Genomic DNA, 23,292 nt, shown 5'->3' with positions numbered 1-23,292 from the left:
GCTAGAGCCATGAGGAGGCTTCCAGAAATTGCCTCCTCCCCCAAAACAAACCTCAGCCTCCGGGTGACGAGTTCAACCCACAGGCTACAGAAAAGGGAAGCCAAGGCTGCCAGACAGTCCCCCCACTTCACCCACCGCCCTCGGGGCAGGCTGGTACGCTTGTCTCCGGGCCACAGCGTTAGCTCCAGGCCCTGGAGAGCTTCTCTCTGTCCATCCTTCCTTCTGCCTCCAGCCAATGCGCACCTAACCCGAGTCCACCTTAGGGTGAGGCAACATGGGGTCAGGGGTCAGCCCCGCACCAATTCAGTCCACCCAGGAGCCAGGGGCCCATGGGCAGGTCAGGTATAGCCTGACAGCAGAAAAGGGTGCCAGGGGGAAGGTACACACACTGACTTGGGAGTGGGGGGACAGAAGTGGTCTTGGGAGATGACACCACTCACAGGAGGGACGGATATAGGAGAGGGCTCACCCCCAGCACCAAACCATCAGGCAAAGGGGCGGTGGGGAGCCTCGTGCTCCCTCAGCAGAGCCTGAGGACAGGCACAGACAAACTGGGGGCATCAGGACCACGGACATCTGGCTGGGTGGCGATGGCCCCCTCACCCTGCCCACCCTTTCCCCCAAGAGCCTCATCTCTTCCCCCAGCCAGCTCCGTCTAGGGCAAAGCCACAGCAACTCCAGGAACCCGACAGGCCAGCAGCCCCACCCAAGCCCCGCCCAGGAGGCAGTCACCGAGGCTGGTGGGGAGAAGTTCAAGGCCTGGTGCGCCCAGACCCCAGGAGGGAAGGAGGTGAGCGCTGAGAGGCCCAGCGTGAAAGGAGGGGGAGGCAGGGCCCGTACTCACCTGCACCACTTCTATCCCTCGCTTCCTGTGGAGGAAAACAAAGAAGACAAAGGTTACTGGGCAGGCAGGAAGTGTCCTTCCAGAAGGTTCTCTACAGCCAGCTGAAGGCAGGAGGGGAGGAGAGCCGGCGGCTGCGCCTCTCAGGCCATGGCGGCTGCGCCTCTCAGGCCATGCTCCCAGAACGGCCTCGCCTTCAGGGAAAGGCCTGTGAACTCCCAGGTCCTCAAAGCCACCTCCTGGCAGAAAGGGAGGGTGTTCCCCAGAAGGACGCGGCCAGAGTCCCTCCGAGACCTGTTTTCCTCCCAGCCAGCATCTCCCCTTCACCCCGGGGCCAGGCCTTTGTCAGGGCCGCGCCAGCCTGCACTGCCCGAGGCCCCTCCCACCCCATATCCACTCTCCTATTCACCCCAACGCTGGTCACACACCCCGGCCTGGTTCCCAGGTCTGCCCCGGCCTGTCCCCCTCCAGCCCATCCACTCTCCCTCACGCAGGAGCCCCCAAACCTTCAGGCCTTCCGGCTGCTAGTCCACCCTAGCCATCTCTGACCCCACTGACACCATGCCCGCCCTCTGACCCTGGTTCAACCATCTCAGCCTCACCGATGTCCCCGGAGCTGGGCCTCATCTCCGCCTCTCTCTGCCACATCCCAGGGCCTCTGGTCTCCAAAACCAGTGCCCTGACTTGCCTGCCCCATTGCAAACTGGGGTGGGGGTCTCCCCAGAGCAACCAAGGCTCCCTGACGGTTCACTCCCCTTGGCCTTCCCGCCCCACATTCTCACTGCAGGCAGGACTACAGGGCGGGCCGCATCTCCCAGCCTTGGTCTTCCCCTTCCCCCTCAGCCGTTAGGATTGGGTTCGCACAAAAATGCCTCACAGGAAGCCGCTACGTGAGACAGCAGGAGTGAACAGAGATGGCTCACCGGACAGACCGGACACGCAGCACAGCCCGGGCCACTGGGACTGGCGGCAGGGGCACAGCCAGCACCGCCGGGCCTGGGCCACACCGGTCACCAGCTCACCCCCCACACTGTATCGGAGCCCTGCCTCGTGCCCAGGCTGTCCTGGCCCCACGTGAGCATCAGAGACAGTAAACTGCCACCGTCACTCGGCACTCACCTGGAACTAGCCAGGCTGGGCTCAGTGTACCCCCCACCCCGGCCCCGCCTTCCCCCTCCTGCTTCTGCACAGAAACCTTAAACGTTTGAGGGAGCGATCCCCAGGAACGCGCCAAACGACCAGCGTGGGGCTGCAGGGCAGGAAAGACCGGGACGCTGAGGAGCCAGAGGGCAGGTGGACGTGACCCACACCAGGTGCAGGCCGCCCTGGGTGCCGGCCAGGGCCGCAGTCTTTCCCTCTGAGTTAATCCTGGCGGCATCCAGATTATCCGTGCGCCTGTCACTCTCCCGAGGAAGCCGAGTCATTTCCACTGCGCATGTGACATCTTCCCAGACAGCGCTCCCTCCCCCAGCCCTGCAGACAAACAGGTCTCTAACTCTGAAAACAGATGGAGCCCGAAACATAAAAGAAACAAAGTAATGCCGAGAACCAAGTGGGGTTGACCTCCCAGGAGGAGAGCACAGTTCCTGGGCAGCTCAGGGCTCCAACGGGAGACACTGCGACTCCGGCAGAGAAGAGGGGGCAGAGTTCCGGTCAGTCCAGGCCCTACCGCGGGCACCATACCCCTGGCCGGTGTGGGAGCCGATCAGCCCCAGTGCCCACCGCACAGATGCCCTCCCCCCACCCCAGCACCAAGGGAGGGGCATGCTGGCCCATTCCTCGGATGAGCAAGCTGAGAGAGGCCTGAGCTGGGCAAGCCCGGCCTGCATCCTCCAGGACCACAGTGTAACCGGGACAAGGAGGGGCAGGGGTGTAACCGGGACAAGGAGGGGCAGGTGAAAGATGCACACGGGGCAGCTGCTCAGAAAAACACGAGAGCCTGCTGGGCTCCTTCCTCGTCGGAACTCCTGCAGGACAGAGGTGCTCGCAACCTCCACTCCCAGGCAGCAGGCCTGACGCCAGCCCTGACCAGCAAGTCCAGAAGCTGAATCCTAACACCAAAGGCGGAAGGGCGAGGACGGGAGGGAGGGAGGCAGGAGCCGGGAGGAGGAAAGAGAAACCAGAGAGCTGGCTGTCAGGTGATTAGCTGCCCCTCATGGAAACCCCAACTCCAGGATCCCGCCCACAGACATGCAAACATGCCACATGCACCAGGCTATGGCTGTCAACGGCCATGCACATTGTCCATGACAGCAAAGTGGCCTCTCCCCTCCCCAGAGAAGGGGCACACACATCGGGGAACACTAGGCGGCGGTTAAAAAGAATGAGGGCCCTCGCCGGTTTGGCTCAGTGGCAAGAGCGTTGGCCGGCAGAAGGAAGAGTCCTGGGTTCCATTCCCAGTGAAGGACACGTACCTTGGTCGGGTGTGTGAGGCAGGCAACCAATCAGAGTGCCTCTCTCGCAGGGACGGTTCCCTCTCAGTCTCCCCCCCCCCCCCCCTCCTCCCTTCCCTCTGAAAAGAATGAGGAAGTGCTCCCGGCACACAGAGGGCATTCACCTCTCTAAGAAGCAGCTACGTGACCTGAGGCTGCAAACCCCTTGCAGCAGACATTATCTGGGTTAAGCAGAATCCAAAGCTCTACAAGAAAATGGTCGACAGGGTGGCCTCTTGTCGGAGGGCAAGTGTGGCTGGGGGGTGGGGGTGGAGGGGGGGGCGCGGGGATGGATGGGACTTCCTTTTCACTGTGCGTGCCCCTGCATCTCTGGCATTCTGTGCCAAGTGCCTCTACTATAATCTCAAAAACCAGAGAAGTGACTTTGTTTGAACTGCCTTTTAAACAACAGGTGACACCAGCTACGGGCATTCCCAGTGCCCGGCATGAAGCAGCGCCTGGTAAGGACGTGAGTCAATCCACTGACTGAAGGAGAGAGCTCGGGACTCACTGGGAGAGCTTCAAACTCCCAGAGCAGCTGAGCCAGACCCGCTCCGGCCACGGACTGCCATGCGTGGGCACATTCGATTGGAGTCGAAGCCCGTTTGAAGACTCGGGACCCGGAAAACACGCCGGAGTTTGTCAGGCACCCAGGTGTCGCTGGGGAGCGGCCGGGTGCTGCTGGTGGCAGGACCCAATTTCCCCCAGAAAAGCGGGAGGGGAGCAGGTTTCCTTCCAGGGCAGCCCTGCCGGATCCTGGGACAGGAGGAGAGGCCACAAAAGAACCAGAGAGAGCTGTGATGCTCACAGTGCAGGCACAGGGGCAGGCCCCAGGCAGCCCTGAGAGGATAGGAAAGTGCATCTCACAGAACCTGGGCACACTGCCATCTTAGCAACCATGGTGGTGCCAGAGGCGGTGAGACCCCCAGGACTGGAAGAGGTGGGGTACGTCCCCAAAGGAGAGCATGGAACCAGACCCAGCTGTACCTTGTGCCTCAGTTTCCTCATCTGTCAAATGAGGAGAAGCCTGGAACCCAGCTCAAGGGGTTGCTCTGCCCTGCCTTCCTGCCTTTCAGAACTGCCCGCCTCAGTCCTGCATGGCTCCGAAGAGCAAACAGCTGAGGGGCTGCCACGCCCCCTCCAGCGGTTGGTATGTGGCCGGCACCTCACATAGCTGTAGGATGGGTGTGCACCCTGAGCCGGGCCATCCCTGACCCTTCCCAGGATAGGTCCTGGGGACTGCCAGCAGCACAGGCCACAGCCACTGCAGCTCTGTGCTCAGACTCTCAGGTCACGCCGGGAGCAAAGGCCAGCATCTCTGGGTCAGGGCTGTGACCTCCCGATGGCCTGGAGCCTGTCTTCTCGGGGCCTCCAGCTGCGGGGTTTTGCTGAGACCGGTTTACACTGAGTTTCTGTCACTGGCCACTGCCCTGCTTACTACAGCAGGTCCTCAGGAAGCAACGGTGGCCGCCTGGTCCTGGAGTTGACAGTTACCCTGGGTGAGCTGCCTGGAGGGAGAGGGGATGGCAAAGGAGCTGACAAAGACGACCCAAGGCAGGAGGAAGAGAAAGGAGCTCCCAGAAGCCCAGGAGGCAGCGCCATCAGCAAGGAGAAGCATCCCACAAGGCCATGTGAGGCCCCAGGCACAGGCCGTGGGTGTGACATCAGGAAGGTTATCACCAGACACCTTGGGACTCCGACCAGCAGTAGGCTCAGGACACGTTGCTGAGCCACCCTGGGTCTCAGCTTTCACATCTGCTAAATGGGTACAATCTTTTGGTCCAATAGGACTTTTCTGGGCAGGTATGAGACCTGAGGGCTACAAGCAAGGGAAGCCTGTGAAGTGGTGCATCAGCAGGGGGGAGAGATGCAGGCCGAGACACAGAGGTCCCCTCTGACCAACGAGGAGAGACAGCCCAGTAACAGCTGGAGGAATTCCAGGAGCTCAAAGGGGGTAGAGCAGTGACCAACGAGTGCAGCTTGAAAAAACAGGGCCCCTCATCAGGAACCGCTTTCCTGCAATGTGCAAGGTCTCAGCCACTGGCAAGCCGCCCCCGAAGAAAGGGCCCACGGGACCAGCCGGCTGTGCAGGGAGACAGGTCTCCGAGGAACAATGTCACAGGAGAGGGAATCGGCCCAGAAACGCAGGCTGCCCCACCAACGGGCTAGGAGAGAGCAGCTGCACCTGCACAGAGCTAACACCCACTTAGAGGCGAAGCGTGTAATTACGCCCCTGCTAAGCCAGGCACGCTCTCGTCCAAGCTGTTCAGAGCACACGTCGGTAATCACCAGATTTCAGAAGCCCCAACACAAAGTCCCTTTATACTCACAAGGCCTGCAGGCAGCCTCCTCCCGCTCTCCCTGCCCTGCCAAGGACCCGGGGTTCCCTGAGCAGGTGGCTGGGCCTCCTCTCACCATGCACGCAGAGGACCCGCTGTTCCCGCTGCCTCAGAAGCCACCCCAGCCCAACACCCCAGCCCACCCTCCCTGGCTCCCCCACCGCACCGCCCCCCGGGCCTCTGCACCCCAGCACGGAGCACAGATGCCGAGGCGGCCGAGCTAAAAGCTCCGCCACCAGCACTGGCAGCTCTCCTCACCGGGAATCCCCTGTGCAGCCCCGCCCCCAGGTTAGGCAGGGCTAGGTGCCTTGCTTTGGCCAATATCACATCCAAGGAGAAGCATTCAACTGCCAGTGCCCGGCTCCCTGGCCAGTCCTCCTGGGCCTCAGCGACTGCGGGAGCTCGATGACACCGACAACTCCCACAGCCAGCCCAAACCCATTCCTGGAAAGAAACCGGGCGGGTGGCGATGAGGCCAGGCCGGGGACCAGAGAGAAACTATCCGGCTAGCAGTGGTTCTCAACCAGGGCAATTCTGCCCCCGGGGAACATTTAATAACCTGAAGGCATTTCTTTGTCATAACCAGGCAAAGTTCGACTGGCATCCAGAAAGTAAAGGCCCTACAATGCACAGGACAGCCCCTCAAAACAAAGAACTATCCGGCCTGAACCGTCCACGGTGCCGAGGTTAAGAATGTGGGATACAGAAGACCAGCACTGAGCCCCCACAGGGAGGACACCAGCCCTGCAGAGTAAACACTGAAGGGTGTTGCAAACCTCCCAGGGTTGCTTGTTATTGCAGCCTAACCCGGCCCATCCTGACTGAGGAAACAAGGCTTGTGTCCCCTGTCTGCATCCCAAATTCTCACAGAGCCTGGCACGTGGCATTCGGAAGTATAGCATACAAGGTATCGGGCGGGGGTGGGGGTGAGGGTGCGGGGGAATAGCGCCCGTCCCTCCTCTCATAGAAGCCTCCCAGGACGGACCTTGTTCTCTAAAAACACCCAGGCCAGACACAACAGGGCATTTGCACCAGCTGCTCCCTCTGCTAGAAGCTGCTCCCTCTGCTAGAAGCTGCTCCCTCTGCTAGAAGCTGCTCCCTCTGCTAGAATTCCTTTCCTCCCTGGCAAACTCCTGCTCACCCATCAAAAACAGCTCAGACGTCATCCTCACAGAGGCCTGGCCCTCCCCAGGGCAGCAATGATGGCTCTTCAGGCATTCAGCCCTCTGACACCTAAGACTGCTCTGTGCTTGGCTTCCTGGTGAGCCCGAGCAGAGACAGTGCCCACGGCAGACCGTCCCTGGCCGGGGCTCTCGCGTACGTGCTGAACGAGCCTCCCAGCCTCCCAGTGCCGGGCTCCAGCCCAGAGCCATCCCTGCCTGTCTGCTTCCTGGGCAGCCTGGTTCACTTGCTGATAGTTTCATAATTTGGATTTTCCTCCTATTAATAGTTCCAGAAACTGAAATGCCCCAATATAAAGGCAACATATGAAGAGAACTGTAAAGCCAGCGCAAACATTTGAATAGTTTGGACAGCTCCAGGAAAGAACCAGATAAACTAGAAGCTGCCAAATGTCTCTCTCTCTCTTTTTTCTCTCTCTCTTTTTCTTTTTTCTTTTATGAGCAGGGTGGGGTGGCACCCCCTAATTGGGGTCTGAAAACCTTCCCTTACACTCGGTGCCCACCTGGAGGAGGCAGGGAGGGCAGGCCACAGGCACCCCCGTGCACCACGGCGTGGGTCCGTGTTCCTGCAGAGCCGAATCCAGCGCTGGGGTGGGAAGCGGGAAGCGGGAAGCGGCTTCTCTTCAGGAGCCCAGGATGTGGGCGGAAGGCAGAGGCGGTGCCTCACCTTCCCCCGAAAACAGAGCCGCCATGGCGGAGAGGCCTCTGCTGCTGAGGCACCTTTAAACACACCTCGGCGTTCAGGAGGGGGGAACTGAGGCAGGATGTGTCCTGCTGCATCCAAAGTGACACCCTTTCAGACTGGAAACCACCCCACATTTTTCATCTGAAAACTAATGTTGAAATTCCCTTAATGGTGCTGGACACAGCCCTACCTTTTAATATAAGCATTCTCTACTTAGATGTCTTTTTAAGATTCTTACTACCCCCTTGCAAGTGCTGTAATTTTTCTTTCCCTTAAATAGAGACGGGCCCCCAATGGCAGGGGGAGGTTGTAAGAGCAGGAGAAGCTGCAGGAAGAGCCGGGTTCGGACTCCCACCACCACTGCCTCCAGCTGCTAGCCTCCTGCCTCAGGGCCAATGACTCAGAGGCTCAAAACCTTCCCAGCAGTTGCTCATTCCCAAGAATGCTAAGTCATTTGTCATCAGGCTAAAAAGCACGGTAAGCTCCAGAGGAAGAAAGATGACAGGCATTCCTGTGCGGACACTTCCCTCCTTGGCACCATGGGGGCAGGGAGAAGCCTGCCCAAGGCCTGAATCCTTCCTTCTGCGCCCATCCTCAAGGTGCCACACGCTCTCACAGTGACTGCTCAGGCCCGGCTGGCATGGCTAAGCGACTGAGCACTGACCTCTGAGCTAGGAGGTCACAGTTTGATTCTGGTCAGGGCACATGCCCCAGTTGCAGACTCAATCCCTAGTGGAGAATGTGCAGGAGGCAGCTGATCAATAATTCTCTCTCATCGTTGATGTTTGTATCTCTCTCCTTCTCCCTTCCTCTCAGAATGAATAAAAATATATTTTAGATAAAAAAGTAAGTGCTCAGGTGTGTGTCCCAACCTGTGTTTTGTAAAAGGGAACAAACTTTCAGCAATAAGATGAATAAGGCTGTAGGATCTAGTGATGTGCATAGTGACCTAGTTGATAACACTGTTAGTTGAAATTTGCTAAGAGAAGTGTTTCACCAAACACTAACCCTAACCCAGCAAAGACCACCCTCATCATGTGACCCTAAGAGACCACCCCACCTGAGGGTGGGGGGCCAGCCAGGTCTACGGGGGTGAGGCTTTCTGGGGAGAAACAGAGCTGCTGCCCCTCCCCGCTCCTCCATTGCCCCAGTGAGGACTAAACTCCCTCCTCAGACCCCTGACCCCGGGGTGGCTGCAGAAGGCACTCCCTGCGGAGCTGGGACTGGCCTCAGAGGCGGAGCGGGCACTGGCCGTGCCCTGGGTCACTGAAGGCCCAGGAGCAGGAGGAACTGGCGTGCCTGTCTCTCCTCCCCCGGGGCTGACAGCTCCTCCGGAGGACAATGGTGCCTCGAGTGCACACTCCGAGCAGAGGGCGCCCTTTCTACAAAGCAGAGGACAGGAAGCAGGCCTCAGCTCAGCCTGGGCAGAGGATGCCAGCTCCCACAGGAAGGAAGATGCACGAGGCCTCAGAGCTAGTCAGCACCCTCGGTGGGAGGGATTCCAGCTGAGGCGGGATGCCCACGTCACGGAGGGCAGGCCTGGACGTGGGGCGGGTGTTAGAGCTCGGGTCTCAGGAGCCCCCCATCTCTGAAGCTCTCTGACCTCCCGAAGAGAGCCATGGGCTGAACCTCCCAAGCAGAGCAGTGGGCTGGCCTCAGGACTCAGGCCCCAGGAGAGCAGAGGAACCACAAGGAGAGGCCGGCTAGGCCTCCCGAGGAGGAAAGAAGGAGCCCCAGAGCCTGCTCCCAGCAGGCGGGCGCATACCCACCTCCTTCCCGCCTAGCCTCGTGCCCTACCAGGCTCTGCGGCTGGGAGCCATGGCAACAGGCCCCAAACAGCTCAAGAAATCCCTCGGAGAGTCCCACGCAGGGTGTCACAGCTGCCACCAACCATAGCCAGGAACCAGTGACACACACCAGAGAGGAAGCCCCGGTTCCAGCCAGAGGAGCAGGCCTGAGTGTGGCAAAGGGCAGCCCCCTGCCAAGAAGGCCACCAGGCCGCCCTCCTCTGTCCCTGCACACTCCCCTCAGCTGTGACCCTCCACATCTGAGACACGGCTCCTAACCTCACTGCCCCCCGTCTCTCTGAGGCCTCCCTCGTCCACCCCGTCAGCAAGGCCTCTGCGACACCCGTCTGCGCACCTCCTATCCCCGCCCAGCCATCCTCACCCCACCTGCTCCTCGCACACCTGGCTTCGTGCCTCCCCCGCCAGGCTGGTTCTCCCACACTTCCAAACGCCCGCCCGCCCGCCCGCCCTGCTGGCACCTCGTCTGGAACGCCGCACCCCTCGCCCACGGTCCACAGCGCTGGCAGGCTCTTCCCTGTGTGACCCGCTGGAGGGCAGCCCGAGAAGATGGCCGCCGAGGCGCCCACGGCCCAGCAGACGAGGCCTCCTCCTCGGCACAGGTCCTCCTTTCCGAAGGACGGGCACAGCCGCTCTGCTCCAGCCCTTGTGTGCGGGGCAGGGGTCTCTGAAAGTCCGTGCACACTTCCCCGATGCATTCATCGGTTCCGCGACTCTCCGGGAACGATCCTCACTGCCGTAATACGGGGGTGGGAAGAGGGCGCTTTTTTGTTTGTTTTGCCAGGTTTTCTTAAACTAAATTTCCCCTAGTGACTCACTTTCTCAGGAACCACCTTTCTACCACCCAAGGCATTCTATTGACTCCCCTGATCTCATGCATACTTCCTGAGCACCGACTATGTGCTCAGCACCGTTTCACTGCTGAGACAAACAGTGAACACGATGGAAAGGATACCTGTCCTTAGCACAGACAGGAGTGAACACGCCAATAACGGAAATAAGCATGTGGGAGTGTTCTGAAAGGAACACGCAAGAGGCTGAGACGGAGAAGGGGGGTGGGTGCTGAGATCTAAGGTTATGAGGGAGAAAGAGTCTGGCAGACAGCAGCAGCAGCATATGCAAAGGTCCTGAGGCAGGAAAGAACAGCTGAAGAACAGAGAAAAGACCATGGTGGCAGAGCCCCGGGGGATGGGGGGTGAGGGGGGAGTGAGAGGGGCAGGAGGCATGTCTCCAGGCTCCAGGACCTGGGCCAAGAAGTTCTCCCTTTGCTTAAGCTCATCGGATTTGGCTCTTCTCTCACTTGCAACCATAAGAACCCTGGCTACTTGCAATGTCAAAACCAAAACATGATATTCTACCACCTCCTCCCAACCTGCGCCTCAACCTCAGATTTCTTGATATATGGTTTTATTGATTTTTTTTTGATTTTTTTATTTTTTTAGAGAGAGAGAGGACGGGAGAGGGAGAGAGAAAAACATTTGTCAGCTGCCTCCTATCCATCCCCTCCTGGGGACAGAGCCATGCAACCCAGGCAAGTGCCCTGACCGAGAATTGGAACGTAGCGCATGGCGAAATGCTCTGAAAGCAATCACCACCACCCAGCCAGAGGCTAGCATCACGTTTCTCCTTGTCCCTATGCCAGTCACACGGACTCGGTCCTCCAGGCAGCCAAGGGCTGGTGGCCCTCACCAGGGAGGTGGCCTGCTGCACGCTGAACAGAGACGGGGAAGAGAAGAGCAGATGGCCGCTCGGCGGAGGGAAAATGAGGCCCCCTTCACACAGGCTGGCTGATGGCATATAATTATGGAGGGGGAAACGCTCTTCAGAATTAGCTTCTCAGACACAGATATAATTTCAAGTGTACCCTGCAGTGTGATGACAGCGACTGCCCCACAAATGTTTTATCCTCCAGGCCCTCCGGGGGCTGGGGAGAGGACAGAGGCCTCCCATTGCCCAGGGAGAGCACCGGCCCAGCAACCAGCTCAGAACCAGCCTGGCGCCCCTCCCCAGCGAGCTCAGGATTCTGCCCAAGGGGATGTGGGGTTCAAACTCCAGTCCCAAGAACAGCCAGTTCATAACAACAAGAACAGCTTCGCTGAACGCATGCCTCCCATGGCCAGGTCTGCGCTCTGTGCCTCAGTTTTTCCATCTGTAACATGGGTGTGACAATGGTGTTCGACTCTCCACGTTCTGGGGGACCGAGTGAGGCCAGGCTCATTGTGGGCATCTGGTCAGTATCAATCACCACCCTCCTCCTCACCTCTAACCCTCAGGCAGCACTGGGCCTGCTGCACAGACGTGGAACCTGAAATTCAGAGCGTAACATGAGCCATTCGGCTAGAGCAAGGGTGGGGAACCTTTTTTCTGCCAAGGGCCATTTTGATATTTATAGCATCATTCACTTAATATAATTCACTTAATATAAATGCTGCTATTTAAAAAAGCTCCTAGGTTTATTGAATTTCGAGTCCTGCCTGCGGTGGCCTTGGCAGGGCCAGACCAGACGACTTCTCAGGCCTTACCCGGCTCCCGGGCCAGACATTCCCCACCCCTGAGCTAGAGGGTGAGGTGCAGGGACGCAAATCTAGCTCTGCCCTCGTCTAAACTCCGTGCTCTTGTCTCTCTGGATTCCTGCTGGGCTCAGGGGCTGCTGGAAGAGGTGCCACTCTGAGCTTCTCCGCATGCCGCCCCCGGCAGGGCCGGCAGACCTACGTGCCCCCTGACCTGGGCGAGCAGCCCGCCCGCCCAGCCTCGGCACAGCACCCTCTCCAGCTCTCGAGGTTTTGAAATGCCACAGGCTCTAGCCGGGTGGCTGACCTGCATCACTTCATCTTCCCCCAACGGGCGCCTTCTAGCCCTGGGGCCTCCCCCTCCCAGGTGCCCCCTTTTATATACAACAGAACCCAGGCCCCGCCTGAGAGGGGCCCGAGGCCAGCAGGAGGTAACGCCCGTCACCAGGCACCCGTGAAGGGGCCGGCGGGAGCCGTCCCAAGCTGCACGGTCACCCTTTAACGCCCGTTCTGTGGCGGTTTTCACACGGCACGCACGGGACGCCGGCCCCTGACAGCTGCTTTGGTTTCACCTGCTCTGTTCGCACCGGTCGATAAGCTGACGGACCCCCCTCCTCGGAGCCTCACATAACACACCTAACAACCCGACCACCTGGTCCCAATGGCAGTCCACCCTAGACCGAAAGCAGTGGGTTACAAATGTCCTCCTCTGGGGAAGCCCACACAGCTAGACAGCAGAGCAGGCCTGAGCGCCCCAGCCCCCGCTCTCTCGGGGACAGCCTCCAGCGGCCCAGGAAGCCACAGTGCTTCGGGGCTGACAGCTCAGGCCAGCGCTCTGGCTGTCCATGGCGGTGCCAGCTGAAAGGAGGCCCGGGGAGCCCCCTCCTCCGCTGCTTCCCCGCCAGCACTGCCTCTGTCTGCGGCCAAAGGCCACGCCGTAAAAAGAGCCACGGCCTGTGAGCATGCTGGGCACCAGGTAGAGGCACGTGGCAGCAGGCCAGGGCTCTGGGCAGGGCAGGGCAGCCCTGCTTCGAAGGCTCCTCTATCCGCCCTGGGCCCAGCACCCTGAGCCTCTTCCGGACGCCGCCCTCAGGGGCGCAGGGCCTGTGTGTGGGCCCCCGCCCTCACCATGCACTTCCTCCCGCCCCAACCCGCAGTCCGGCAGCGCCCCGGCCTGCTCTGACGGGAGGGCCAGGAGCAGCATGAGGGGAGAATGGAGGGTCCTGGGAATCGGACAGGCCGTCTGGAGGAGAGCGATTCACAACGGGGCAGCCAAACTCAGCACCCACAGGACGGGTGGCCACGCTGCTGAACGGTGGCCGGGTGCTGGGCGGAGGCATGGCGGGCCTCTCTGCCTGGGTGGGTATCGACCGAATCAGCACCTACATTTCCCGACTCCAGGCAAGAAAGGCATCCAAGTGAAATGGAAAGGAAAAGGAGATAAGTTAACAACTTTTCTAAGACTGAAGGAGAGTCCTCTGCCTTCAGTTAAGAGGGAAAACACACTGTCATGGTCAAGGGCTCGGCTTGAACAGACGCAGTTCACATCCCGCCTCCAGGGGCCCGGCCTTGAACCAGGGAAGGTCAGTTACACTCTCTGAGCCTCAGCTTCCAGGTTCGGACTGAGAGCCTCCCAGCTCGGCGTCAGGCCGGGAGGTGAACTCGAGGAACAGGTCTTTCCAGGGCTGGGCTGGGCTTGTACCGCTAAAATAATGCCTCCAGGAACGACTCTGCCCTCTCGAGCAAAGGCTGGGACGTATTTTGGGGGAAGGATCCCTGTCCCCTCCAAGCCAGGACAGCCCCATCAGCCCCGCAGGGAACACAGCTCAGACCTCACCAGCAGGGAAGCTCGTGAGGCCCAGAGCTGAGGCCTGGACCGTCCTCCCATCCCTTTGTTCCAGCAGCAAAGAACAGAGTGCCCAAGACTCCTTAAGCACAGGCCACGCATGGCTGCACGGGTCAAGGTGAGGGCCGGGGGCCTTGGGGCCAATTTCGCAGGAAACAGAACTCTTTCCCAACAGGATCCTGAAGCTCCTGCCCAGACACGCCCACAGGGAGCTGGGAACATCTGAAGGAACAGCCAGAATTCCTTTCTTTTCAAGAATCCCACAATGGCCGAAACCGGTTTGGCTCAGTTGGCTAGAGCATCGTTGCAGGTTCAGGGCACATACAAGAATCAACCAATGGCCCTAACCAGTTAGGCTCAGTGGATAGAGCATCAGCCTGTGGACTGAGGGTCCTGGTTTCTATTCCAGTCAACGACACATGCCCGGGTTGCAGGCTCCATCTCCAGTAGGGGGCATGCAGGAGGCAGCCAATCGATGATTCTCTCTCATCATTGATGTTTCTCTCCCTCTTTGAAATCAATAAAAGCTTTTTTTAAAAAAAAAATCAACCAATTAATGCATAAATAGGTGAAACAACAAATGATGTTTCTCTTTCTCTCACCCCCCCCCTCCTCTCTGCCTAAAATCAATAAATTTTATTTAAAAAAAAAAAAGATGGGGCAGGGGATGTGGTAGAAGGGGTCAATGGGGGGGGGGGGGAACATATGTGACACTTTCTTACGAATCTTAGAATCTTAAAGCAAAGAAGCTTTAGTGTCAAATCAAGCTGTCCCGCCTGCTTGCCTTACAACACATGTGTCAAACACAAGGCCCGCGGGCCAAATCCAGCCTGCCAGGCCTTGCAATGTGGCCCGCACCGCGCTGTCATCACTGCACTCCGCTGTCAGTTTATGACATTGTCAGTTTATGACTGTTCAGTAAACCATTCGGCCCGTGATTTAGGCTGGATTTTAGATTTTGGCCCCTTCTCTGATTGAGTTCGACACCCCTACCTTACAACATGGGACCAACTCTGCATCCTTTTTCTGGGCCTTTGATTTCCCACCTGCAGCACAGCCTGGGATGTGAAAAAGAAATCCCATCCAGGAGAAACCAGCACTCCCACAGCAATGGCGTTCTTCATGGAGATGCCCACAGCCCAGGTCCTAGGGGGCAGGAGCTGCCCGTCCAGAACCAGCATCCAGAGACTCACAAACACCCGCACGCGTGCCCACGTGCCCCCTGCTCTCCTCTCCGCCGCCCCCCACTGCCCGCACCCTGTGCACTGCAGGGTGGAGCCTTCGCGGCCGCAGGCTGCCTCTGGGGCTAGAGGGGACCATGCAGTGCTGAATGGCACGCAGCAGACACTAAACAATGCCTGTCTGAGACTGCGCCAAAGAGCACGAGGGGGCTTCTCACAGGAGAGGGCTCCAGATATTGGGCGGGGGGGAGGGGGGGGCGGCCAGGAACCTGCACCAGGACCGGTGCCCCACGCCCCCGCCCTCCACTGCAGCACAGAAACGGTGAGGCAGAAACGAAAGTGAAACCCCCACCGGGGCGTGCCCCCGGACCCGCCTGCCTCCTCCGTCCTCCCAGGAGCGGTGAGCTGGGAGCCGGGCAGGTCCCGGTCACCCCTGCGGGAGGACCCGCCGCCAGGAGAGGACAGAGGAGGAGGCAGGGAGGCCACCAGCCTGTGTGGGCCGGGGCTCCCAGCAAAAACATGCCCAGGTCCCAGCCCCAGCTCGGGGGGGCGGGACCTGGGAGGGGGCCCCTGGGGGAAGGGGAACCCCACCCCTGACTCAGCACCTGCCATGCTCACTTACCCCCGAGGTGAGTGAACCTCACTGGCTTTACAGACGGAGGAGCATCATCCACAGACGCCAGACAAGTCCTGTGCTCCAGCTCAGGGCCATGCCCCCACCCCACCCCTCTGGGCCCAAAACGCAGGCAGAGGAGGCTCAGAAAAAGGGCTGATTTTCTTCTCAAACGGGTATCAGGACAATGATAAGTTCTGGAGGCAGCCGGGCAGGGAGGAAACGGCTTGGTTTCAGGCATCCACCAGCCCCGAGGGCGAGTGCCAGCTCTGCTCCTCACACCGTGTAACCGGGAGTCCCCTCTCCCTCCCTGAGGCTCAAAGTCCTCCCCCTCCCTGAGGCTCAGTGTCCTCTCCCTCCCTGAGGCTCAGTGTCCTCTCCCTCCCTGAGGCTCAGTGTCCCCTCCCTCCCTGAGGCTCAGTGTCCCTTCCCTCCCTGAGGCTCAGTGTCCCTTCCCTCCCTGAGGCTCAGTGTCCCCTCTCCCTCCCTGAGGCTCAGTCCCCTCTCCCTCCCTGAGGCTCAGTCCCCTCTCCCTCCCTGAGGCTCAGTCCCCTCTCCCTCCCTGAGGCTCAGTGTCCTCTCCCTCCCTGAGGCTCAGTGTCCCCTCCCTCCCTGAGGCTCAGTGTCCCCTCCCTCCCTGAGGCTCAGTGTCCCTTCCCTCCCTGAGGCTCAGTGTCCGCTGCCTCCCTGAGGCTCAGTGTCCTCTCCCTCCCTGAGGCTCAGTCCCCTCTCCCTCCCTGAGGCTCAGTGTCCTCTGCCTCCCTGAGACTCAGTGTCCTCTCCCTCCCTGAGGCTCAGTGTCCCCTCCCTCCCTGAGGCTCAGTGTCCCCTCCCTCCCTGAGGCTCAGTCCCCTCTCCCTCCCTGAGGCTCAGTGTCCCTTCCCTCCCTGAGGCTCAGTCCCCTCTCCCTCCCTGAGGCTCAGTGTCCCCTCCCTCCCTGAGGCTCAGTGTCCCCTCCCTCCCTGAGGCTCAGTGTCCTCCCCCTCCCTGAGGCTCAGTGTCCCTTCCCTCCCTGAGGCTCAGTCCCCTCTCCCTCCCTGAGGCTCAGTGTCCCTTCCCTCCCTGAGGCTCAGTGTCCTCTCCCTCCCTGAGGCTCAGTGTCCCCTCCCTCCCTGAGGCTCAGTGTCCCTTCCCTCCCTGAGGCTCAGTCCCCTCTCCCTCCCTGAGGCTCAGTGTCCCTTCCCTCCCTGAGGCTCAGTCCCCTCTCCCTCCCTGAGGCTCAGTGTCCCCTCCCTCCCTGAGGCTCAGTGTCCTCTCCCTCCCTGAGGCTCAGTGTCCTTTCCCTCCCTGAGGCTCAGTCCCCTCTCCCTCCCTGAGGCTCAGTGTCCTCTCCCTCCCTGAGGCTCAGTGTCCTCTCCCTCCCTGAGGCTCAGTGTCCCCTCCCTCCCTGAGGCTCAGTGTCCCCTCCCTCCCTGAGGCTCAGTGTCCTCTCCCTCCCTGAGGCTCAGTGTCCTCCCCCTCCCTGAGGCTCAGTGTCCCTTCCCTCCCTGAGGCTCAGTCCCCTCTCCCTCCCTGAGGCTCAGTGTCCCTTCCCTCCCTGAGGCTCAGTGTCCTCTCCCTCCCTGAGGCTCAGTGTCCCCTCCCTCCCTGAGGCTCAGTGTCCCTTCCCTCCCTGAGGCTCAGTCCCCTCTCCCTCCCTGAGGCTCAGTGTCCCTTCCCTCCCTGAGGCTCAGTCCCCTCTCCCTCCCTGAGGCTCAGTGTCCCCTCCCTCCCTGAGGCTCAGTGTCCTCTCCCTCCCTGAGGCTCAGTGTCCTTTCCCTCCCTGAGGCTCAGTCCCCTCTCCCTCCCTGAGGCTCAGTGTCCTCTCCCTCCCTGAGGCTCAGTGTCCTCTCCCTCCCTGAGGCTCAGTGCCCTCTCCCTCCCTGAGGCTCAGTGTCCCCTCCCTCCCTGAGGCTCAGTGTCCTCTCCCTCCCTGAGGCTCAGTCCCCTCTCCCTCCCTGAGGCTCAGTCCCCTCTCCCTCCCTGAGGCTCAGTGTCCTTTCCCTCCCTGAGGCTCAGTCCCCTCTCCCTCCCTGAGGCTCAGTGTCCTCTCCCTCCCTGAGGCTCAGTGTCCTCTCCCTCCCTGAGGCTCAGTGTCCTTTCTCTCCCTGAGGCTCAGTGTCCTCTCCCTCCCTGAGGCTCAGTGTCCTTTCCCTCCCTGAGGCTCAGTCCCCTCTCCCTCCCTGAGGCTCAGTGTCCCCTCCCTCCCTGAGGCTCAGTGTCCTCTCCCTCCCTGAGGCTCAGTGTCCTCTCCCTCCCTGAGGCTCAGTGTCCTTTCCCTCCCTGAGGCTCAGTCCCCTCTCCCTCCCTGAGGCTCAGTGTCCTCTCCCTCCCTGAGGCTCAGTGTCCTCTCCCTCCCTGAGGCTCAGTGTCCTCTCCCTCCCTGAGGCTCAGTGTCCTTTCCCTCCCTGAGGCTCAGTCCCCTCTCCCTCCCTGAGGCTCAGTGTCCCCTCCCTCCCTGAGGCTCAGTGTCCTTTCCCTCCCTGAGGCTCAGTGCTCTCCTCGGGCGCAGAGGGCAGGTTCCCATTGGCAGGAGGGCCTGGCTTCACTGTGCCCTGAGGCTGGTGAACGGAGGGCCGCCTGGACGTGCCCACGCCCCGCTTCACGGCTCAGGCTCCAAACCCCGAGCACGAAGCACTGCCGGAGCCGCTGGGTTGGCAGAGCGAGCGCAGAGACCACCGCCCAGCCGAGGCCTGGCAGTCAGCGATGCACCGGGCCGTCCCCGGGAATGAGCCTGTGCAAACCCAGCTCCTGTCAGCCTCCGGGCCCACCTTCACATGCCCCCGTGCAAACCGGCGGCCAGCAACGCCTCTTCTAGAGGGGAGAGGGCTGTCCGAGGCAGTGAGCACAGGCGGAGCCGGCAGCCATCTGGAACTGCTGCCCTGCCTCACTCCTGTGACATGTTCCTGTGACGGCCTCCTGTGCCGTGTTCCTGTGCCGTGTCCCTGTGCCGTGTCCCTGGTATGGGCTCCTGTGCCGTGTCCCTGGTATGGGCTCCTGTGCCGTGTCCCTGGTATGGGCTCCTGTGACAGCCTCCTGTGCCGTGTTCCTGTGCCGTGTTCCTAGTATGGGCTCCTGTGCCGTGTTCCTGTGGCATGTTCCTGTGCCGTGTTCCTATGCCGTGTCCCTGGTATGGGCTCCTGTGCCATGTTCTGTGCCGTGTTCCTGGTATGAGTTCCTGTGCCGTGTTCCTGTGCCGTGTCCCTGGTATGGGCTCCTGTGCCGTGTTCCTGTGCCGTGTTCCTGTGCCGTGTCCCTGGTATGGGCTCCTGTGCCGTGTTCCTGTGCCGTGTCCCTGGTATGAGTTCCTGTGCCGTGTTCCTGTGCCGGGCTCAGGAGGCAGCAGCGGGCGGTGCTCTAGGAACTGAGGAACCTCACACAAAGGGCTCCCACAGACAAGACTGGGACCAACAGCCTGGGACGGGTGACACCCCAGTGCCCTGTGTCCAGACTCTCCCTCAGGCCGGGGGGCGCCCTGGAACCATCCACCTGGTTGGGCTCATCCACCTCCCCGCACCCCCATCCCTTCCATCTCCTCACCCCTGGGTTTCCCTCCTGGCACAGAGCTCTCGAGTCGCCAGTGGCTTTGGCTGAGCCACCGGGACACGGAAAGGCTCCAAGCCTCACCAGCCGTTCCTGCATCACTCACAGGAGGCCTCCTGAGCTGTATGTCCGCGGTGCAGGCACTGGGGTCCCAGCAGCAAATAAAACTGCCCAAGTCTCTACCTTCATGGAACCAGCTTTTCAAAAAAGAGACGGACAGGGCCGCACCATGAGCGAGTCCCACAGAGAGAAAGAGCCGGCCGAGCGGAAGGTTCTGAGTGAGGGGAGGGCGTCTCCCGGAAGCCATCTCTGGGGGGACGGGGCCCAGGTTCTCGCTCCGGGGCGGTGGGCGCCTGGAAGAATCTACCTGGTTAGGCCCCAGCAGCACCAAGAGCATTAACAGGGTGGGACAGTTTCTGGCCACCCAGGTGGGCACCCAGCACCCAGGGACAGGAGTCTAGGGGTCCCTCATGGGAATGTTTCTCAAGTCTCCACAGCCGAGGACACATCTACCCCCTGAGCCCTAAAAGGAGGGGTGGAGGCACCCCCAGGAGCTGCCATAACCCTCGGCCTGGCACCATGGCGAGCCTACAGAATCCGCCCACGGGGCCCAGCGAGGGCGGCACAGACAGACCACAGGCAGCTGCCTTCTGAGGGCGGCACGGTGCAGCCAAGACAAAGCACCAGGTGGGATTCAAACAGCCCAACGGGAGTGGCCTGGCCGCTCCCACGGGCACCCTGTTCACAGTCTGGTGAGCTGGGGGGAGGGGGGTATTTGAAAGGAGGCTTCAGCAGACAGCCGAGGGGCACTGGTCTTGGAGCGGCCACACCCACTGTGCGGCCTTGGCCCAGCACCCCACCCTGTTGAGCCTGGATTTCCCCATCAGGAATCCAACCAGCACCCTCTCCTCAGCAAGGCCCACACAGCCAGGCAGCTTTCCGAAGACCGCAGGAGAGAGAGGATGGGGAGGGGGCTCATGCACAAAGGGGAAAGGTGCTGAAGACCGTGCCTTTGCCAGGGAAGGCGTAGGTACGCAGCTCCAGAAGGATTTGCTTTCTAAAATGAACCTACTTTTTCAAAGAAGGTACTAGAACATTCCTTAAAAAAAAAAAAAAAAAAAAAAGCTAGCGTACCAGCTGAATTCAAAATACGAGTAGGAACAAAAGCCCTATTTACATCCGACTGTTCTGGCGTTACTCTCAGAGGCACTTCACTGAGCATTTACTGAATGCCCCAAACCTGCTAAATCATGGGAGAATTGACCAGTTGGGGCAGGACTGCCCAGTGGTTAGGAGTGGGCCCCAGCCTGTGTGCAGGTGAGCCCAGCTCTGCCCAGTGCCCACCTGATGCATTCAGTCCCACAATGTGAGCTCAATCTCACCATCACAAGAGAAATGCAAACCAAAATAGCCTTCCTCCCCTGGCTGGTGTGGCTCGGTTGGTTGGACATTGTCCCAGGCACCAAAAGGTTGCTGGTTCGATTCCCAGTCAGGGCACATGCCCAAGATGCAGGCTCAGTCCCCAGTGAGGAGCATGAAAAAGGCAAGGCAGCCAACGGATGTTTCTCTCTCATCAATGTTTCTCCCTTTCTCTCTCTCAAAAAATAAAAATAAATTAAAAGCAACATTGTCCAGTCCTCCCTCAGTGATTAGAGCATTGGCCCCTACACTGAAAGGCCATGGGTTCAATTCCCAGCCAAGAGCACGCTCGCGCTCTCTCTCTCTCTCTTTCTCTCTCTCTCTCTCCTTTCTCCTGGTCTCCCTCTCTCCTCCATCCATCCTTCCCACTCTCTCTCTAAAAACCAATTACCAAACAGCATTGTCCACTGCACTGGACAGGATGTGGGTATCAGCACCCACGCACCTGGCAGCGAGCACCCAGGAGGCAATGGGACAGGGCACTCACTGACCTCACACCGGCTACACAGGCAGAAGACAACCGCAGCCCTAGCCAGGTTGGCTCAGTGGATAAAGCGTCAGCCTGCAGACTGAAGGGTCCCAGGTTCGATTCCACTCAAGGACATATACCTAGGTTGCTGGTTCAATCCCCACTGTGGGGCGTGCAGGAGGCAGCCAACCAATGATTCTCATCATGGATGTTTCTATCTCTCTCTCTCCCTTCCTCTCTGAAATCAATAGAAAATATATTAAAAAAAAAAAAAAAAAACCACTTAAAGAAAAAGAAAAGAAATATGGTCCATCGTTTGAAAGCTGAACCACACAGCCATAAAAGAAATAAGACAAATAACACAGAACTGTCTGCAAATGAAGCAGCGATGTGCAGTTCCTCTAAGTCGTGGTGTTCTGTGAAACAAACAGAACGGTATGTATGCAGAGACTGTCATACGTGTGTGCCCCTTTGTACAAAACGCCTATGGACAGAGACTGCGACAGAGACTGCCAAGAACCGGTCCCTGGGTGACCGGAATTGAGACCAAGAAGGAAACTGACTTTTCATTGTGTACTTTGAGTCCTTTGATTTTCTTTTAATATGTACAAGCATTAATATTCAAAATGATGAAGAAAACATAACTGATAGCCAATAATAATAATAACGTGAGCGCTCAGAGAGACTCCTGGCATTTTCAGGAACCCCAACATAAACTTTTTTTTAAAATATATTTTATTGATTTTTACAGAGAGAAAGGGAGACAGACTGAGAGTTAGAAACATCGATGAGAGAGAAACATGGATCAGCTGCCTCCTGCACACCTCCCACTAGAAATGTGCCCACAACCAAGATACATGCCCTTGACTGGAATCAAACCTGGGACCCTTGAGTCCGCAGGCCGACGCTCTATCCACTGAGCCAAACCGGTTAGGGCACAAACTCTTCTTGACTCGTCAAAATGAAAGTAGCACCTTGCCTTAACATCTAATTTCCCCTAGTTCCCCATCTATTAAACAGGTGAGGAAGCACCACTGCCTCCGGGGGCTGGTAGGTGCAGAGGGGTCTCGTCTGAAAGGGGAAGACACGGGGCAGCCCTCCTTCGCCGTGCCTGCTGGGCCCACACACCCACACCGCCCACACTCAGCAGGAGGATCAGTTAGCATCCAGACGGGCCTCGGGGCCGCTCACACGCTGCCCAACCCAAGAACACTAAGCCTACACATGCCTCCGACCCTGGGACAGAGGCACCCACGGGCGGAAGCCCATTCACCCACTCCCCCAGGTCACCAAACAGAGCAAGGACAGCAGCAAGCCCCGCTTACGGAGGTCCAGGCATTCCACAAGCGCACACCGGCTCCTTCAACGCACACGACAGCCCCAGACTAAGCCCTGTTATCCTCCTCACTGACAGGAGAGGACACTGAGGCGCCAAGGGGGTAAGTCACATGCCCAGGGTGCCTCACCCACAGACAACAGTGTCTCCCCGGCAGCCGTGTCTCCCACCCTGAGTCCGGTGTGCTCCGGGAGCTTGCGGGACGTGCCTATCTGCAGGCTGGCTGTGACAGCCCCCGTGCGCTGCTGCAAAGGAAACCTAAGTCCGCCTCCCCCCACCCCCACACCCCCAACGATGCCAAGGCCAGACAGCGAGACAAACAGACCAGCATCATTCCACCCTGGAAAAGACCCGCCTTCCTCCCCGCTGAGCATCTCCCGGGAGCATTCCGCCTAAGAACGGTAAGGGACCCTGCAGACAACCCCTGTGGAGGAATGTGGGCCCTGAGGGGAAGGGACACTGGCACCTCCAGCTCCCCGGGGTGCCTCCCAGGCCGGGTTCCTGTTCTCACCACACCCAGGGCTCTGGGAGGGCAGGGGCTCCAGCCCACGGCCCACCACCCACTGCCTCCGTGAACTCGCGCCACAACAGACTGCCGGCCACATGCCTCCTGGGGAGCTGAGCGAAGGGTCCCCGTGGGGAAGCCGGCATCGACAGCACCGTCTGACGTGCCCAGAGACACACTATTTCTGGCGAGCTCGTCGGCCCAGCTGGCCTCCCCGTTCCTCAAGGACAGGGCCGCACAGACGCACAGACGCCTGCTCCTGGAGCCTCCAGGCAGCCCCAGGCTGCCCTGGGCAGAGGAGCACACGCCGGGAAGCCACGATCCCAGGAGCAGAGGCCTCAGTTCTGGGCTCAGGGAAGCCAACTGGTTGTACATCCCTGACACTCCTGGAGCCTCGGCGTCCTCACCCTCCGTCCCCAGGCTGCCAGGCTGCCGGACCCGGCGAGGTGAGATAAGGATGCCGGAGGGACCACATGGAAGCCGGCGACTATTACGGCACAGACCGACCGAGGCTCACCCACATTTTATACCGCAATGCTCCATACAGTCTCTGCCTTCGCACCACCCCCTGCCCCACAGCTGCCGCCGCGGGACACAGAAGAGGGGGG

At 59.7% G+C, this 23,292-nt stretch overlaps 1 protein-coding gene across 2 annotated transcripts in view; it reads right to left on the bottom strand.

Moving 5' to 3' along the window:
- The window catches only part of ITPK1 (inositol-tetrakisphosphate 1-kinase), a 127,851-nt gene that overhangs the window by 100,198 nt on the left and 4,361 nt on the right, over window positions 1-23,292 (bottom strand). For both annotated transcript variants that reach the window (XM_084873647.1, XM_084873648.1), the window contains exon 2: window positions 845-869. In XM_084873647.1, the coding sequence (XP_084729773.1) occupies window positions 845-869 (25 nt within the window). The remainder of the gene's footprint in view (window positions 1-844; window positions 870-23,292) is intronic.

The sequence above is a fragment of the Pipistrellus hanaki genome (genome assembly GCF_964339955.1).
Source record: "Pipistrellus hanaki genome assembly, chromosome: 1".
In the NCBI taxonomy this organism is placed as follows: domain Eukaryota; kingdom Metazoa; phylum Chordata; class Mammalia; order Chiroptera; family Vespertilionidae; genus Pipistrellus; species Pipistrellus hanaki.
This window is presented reverse-complemented; position numbering and strand designations above follow the sequence as displayed.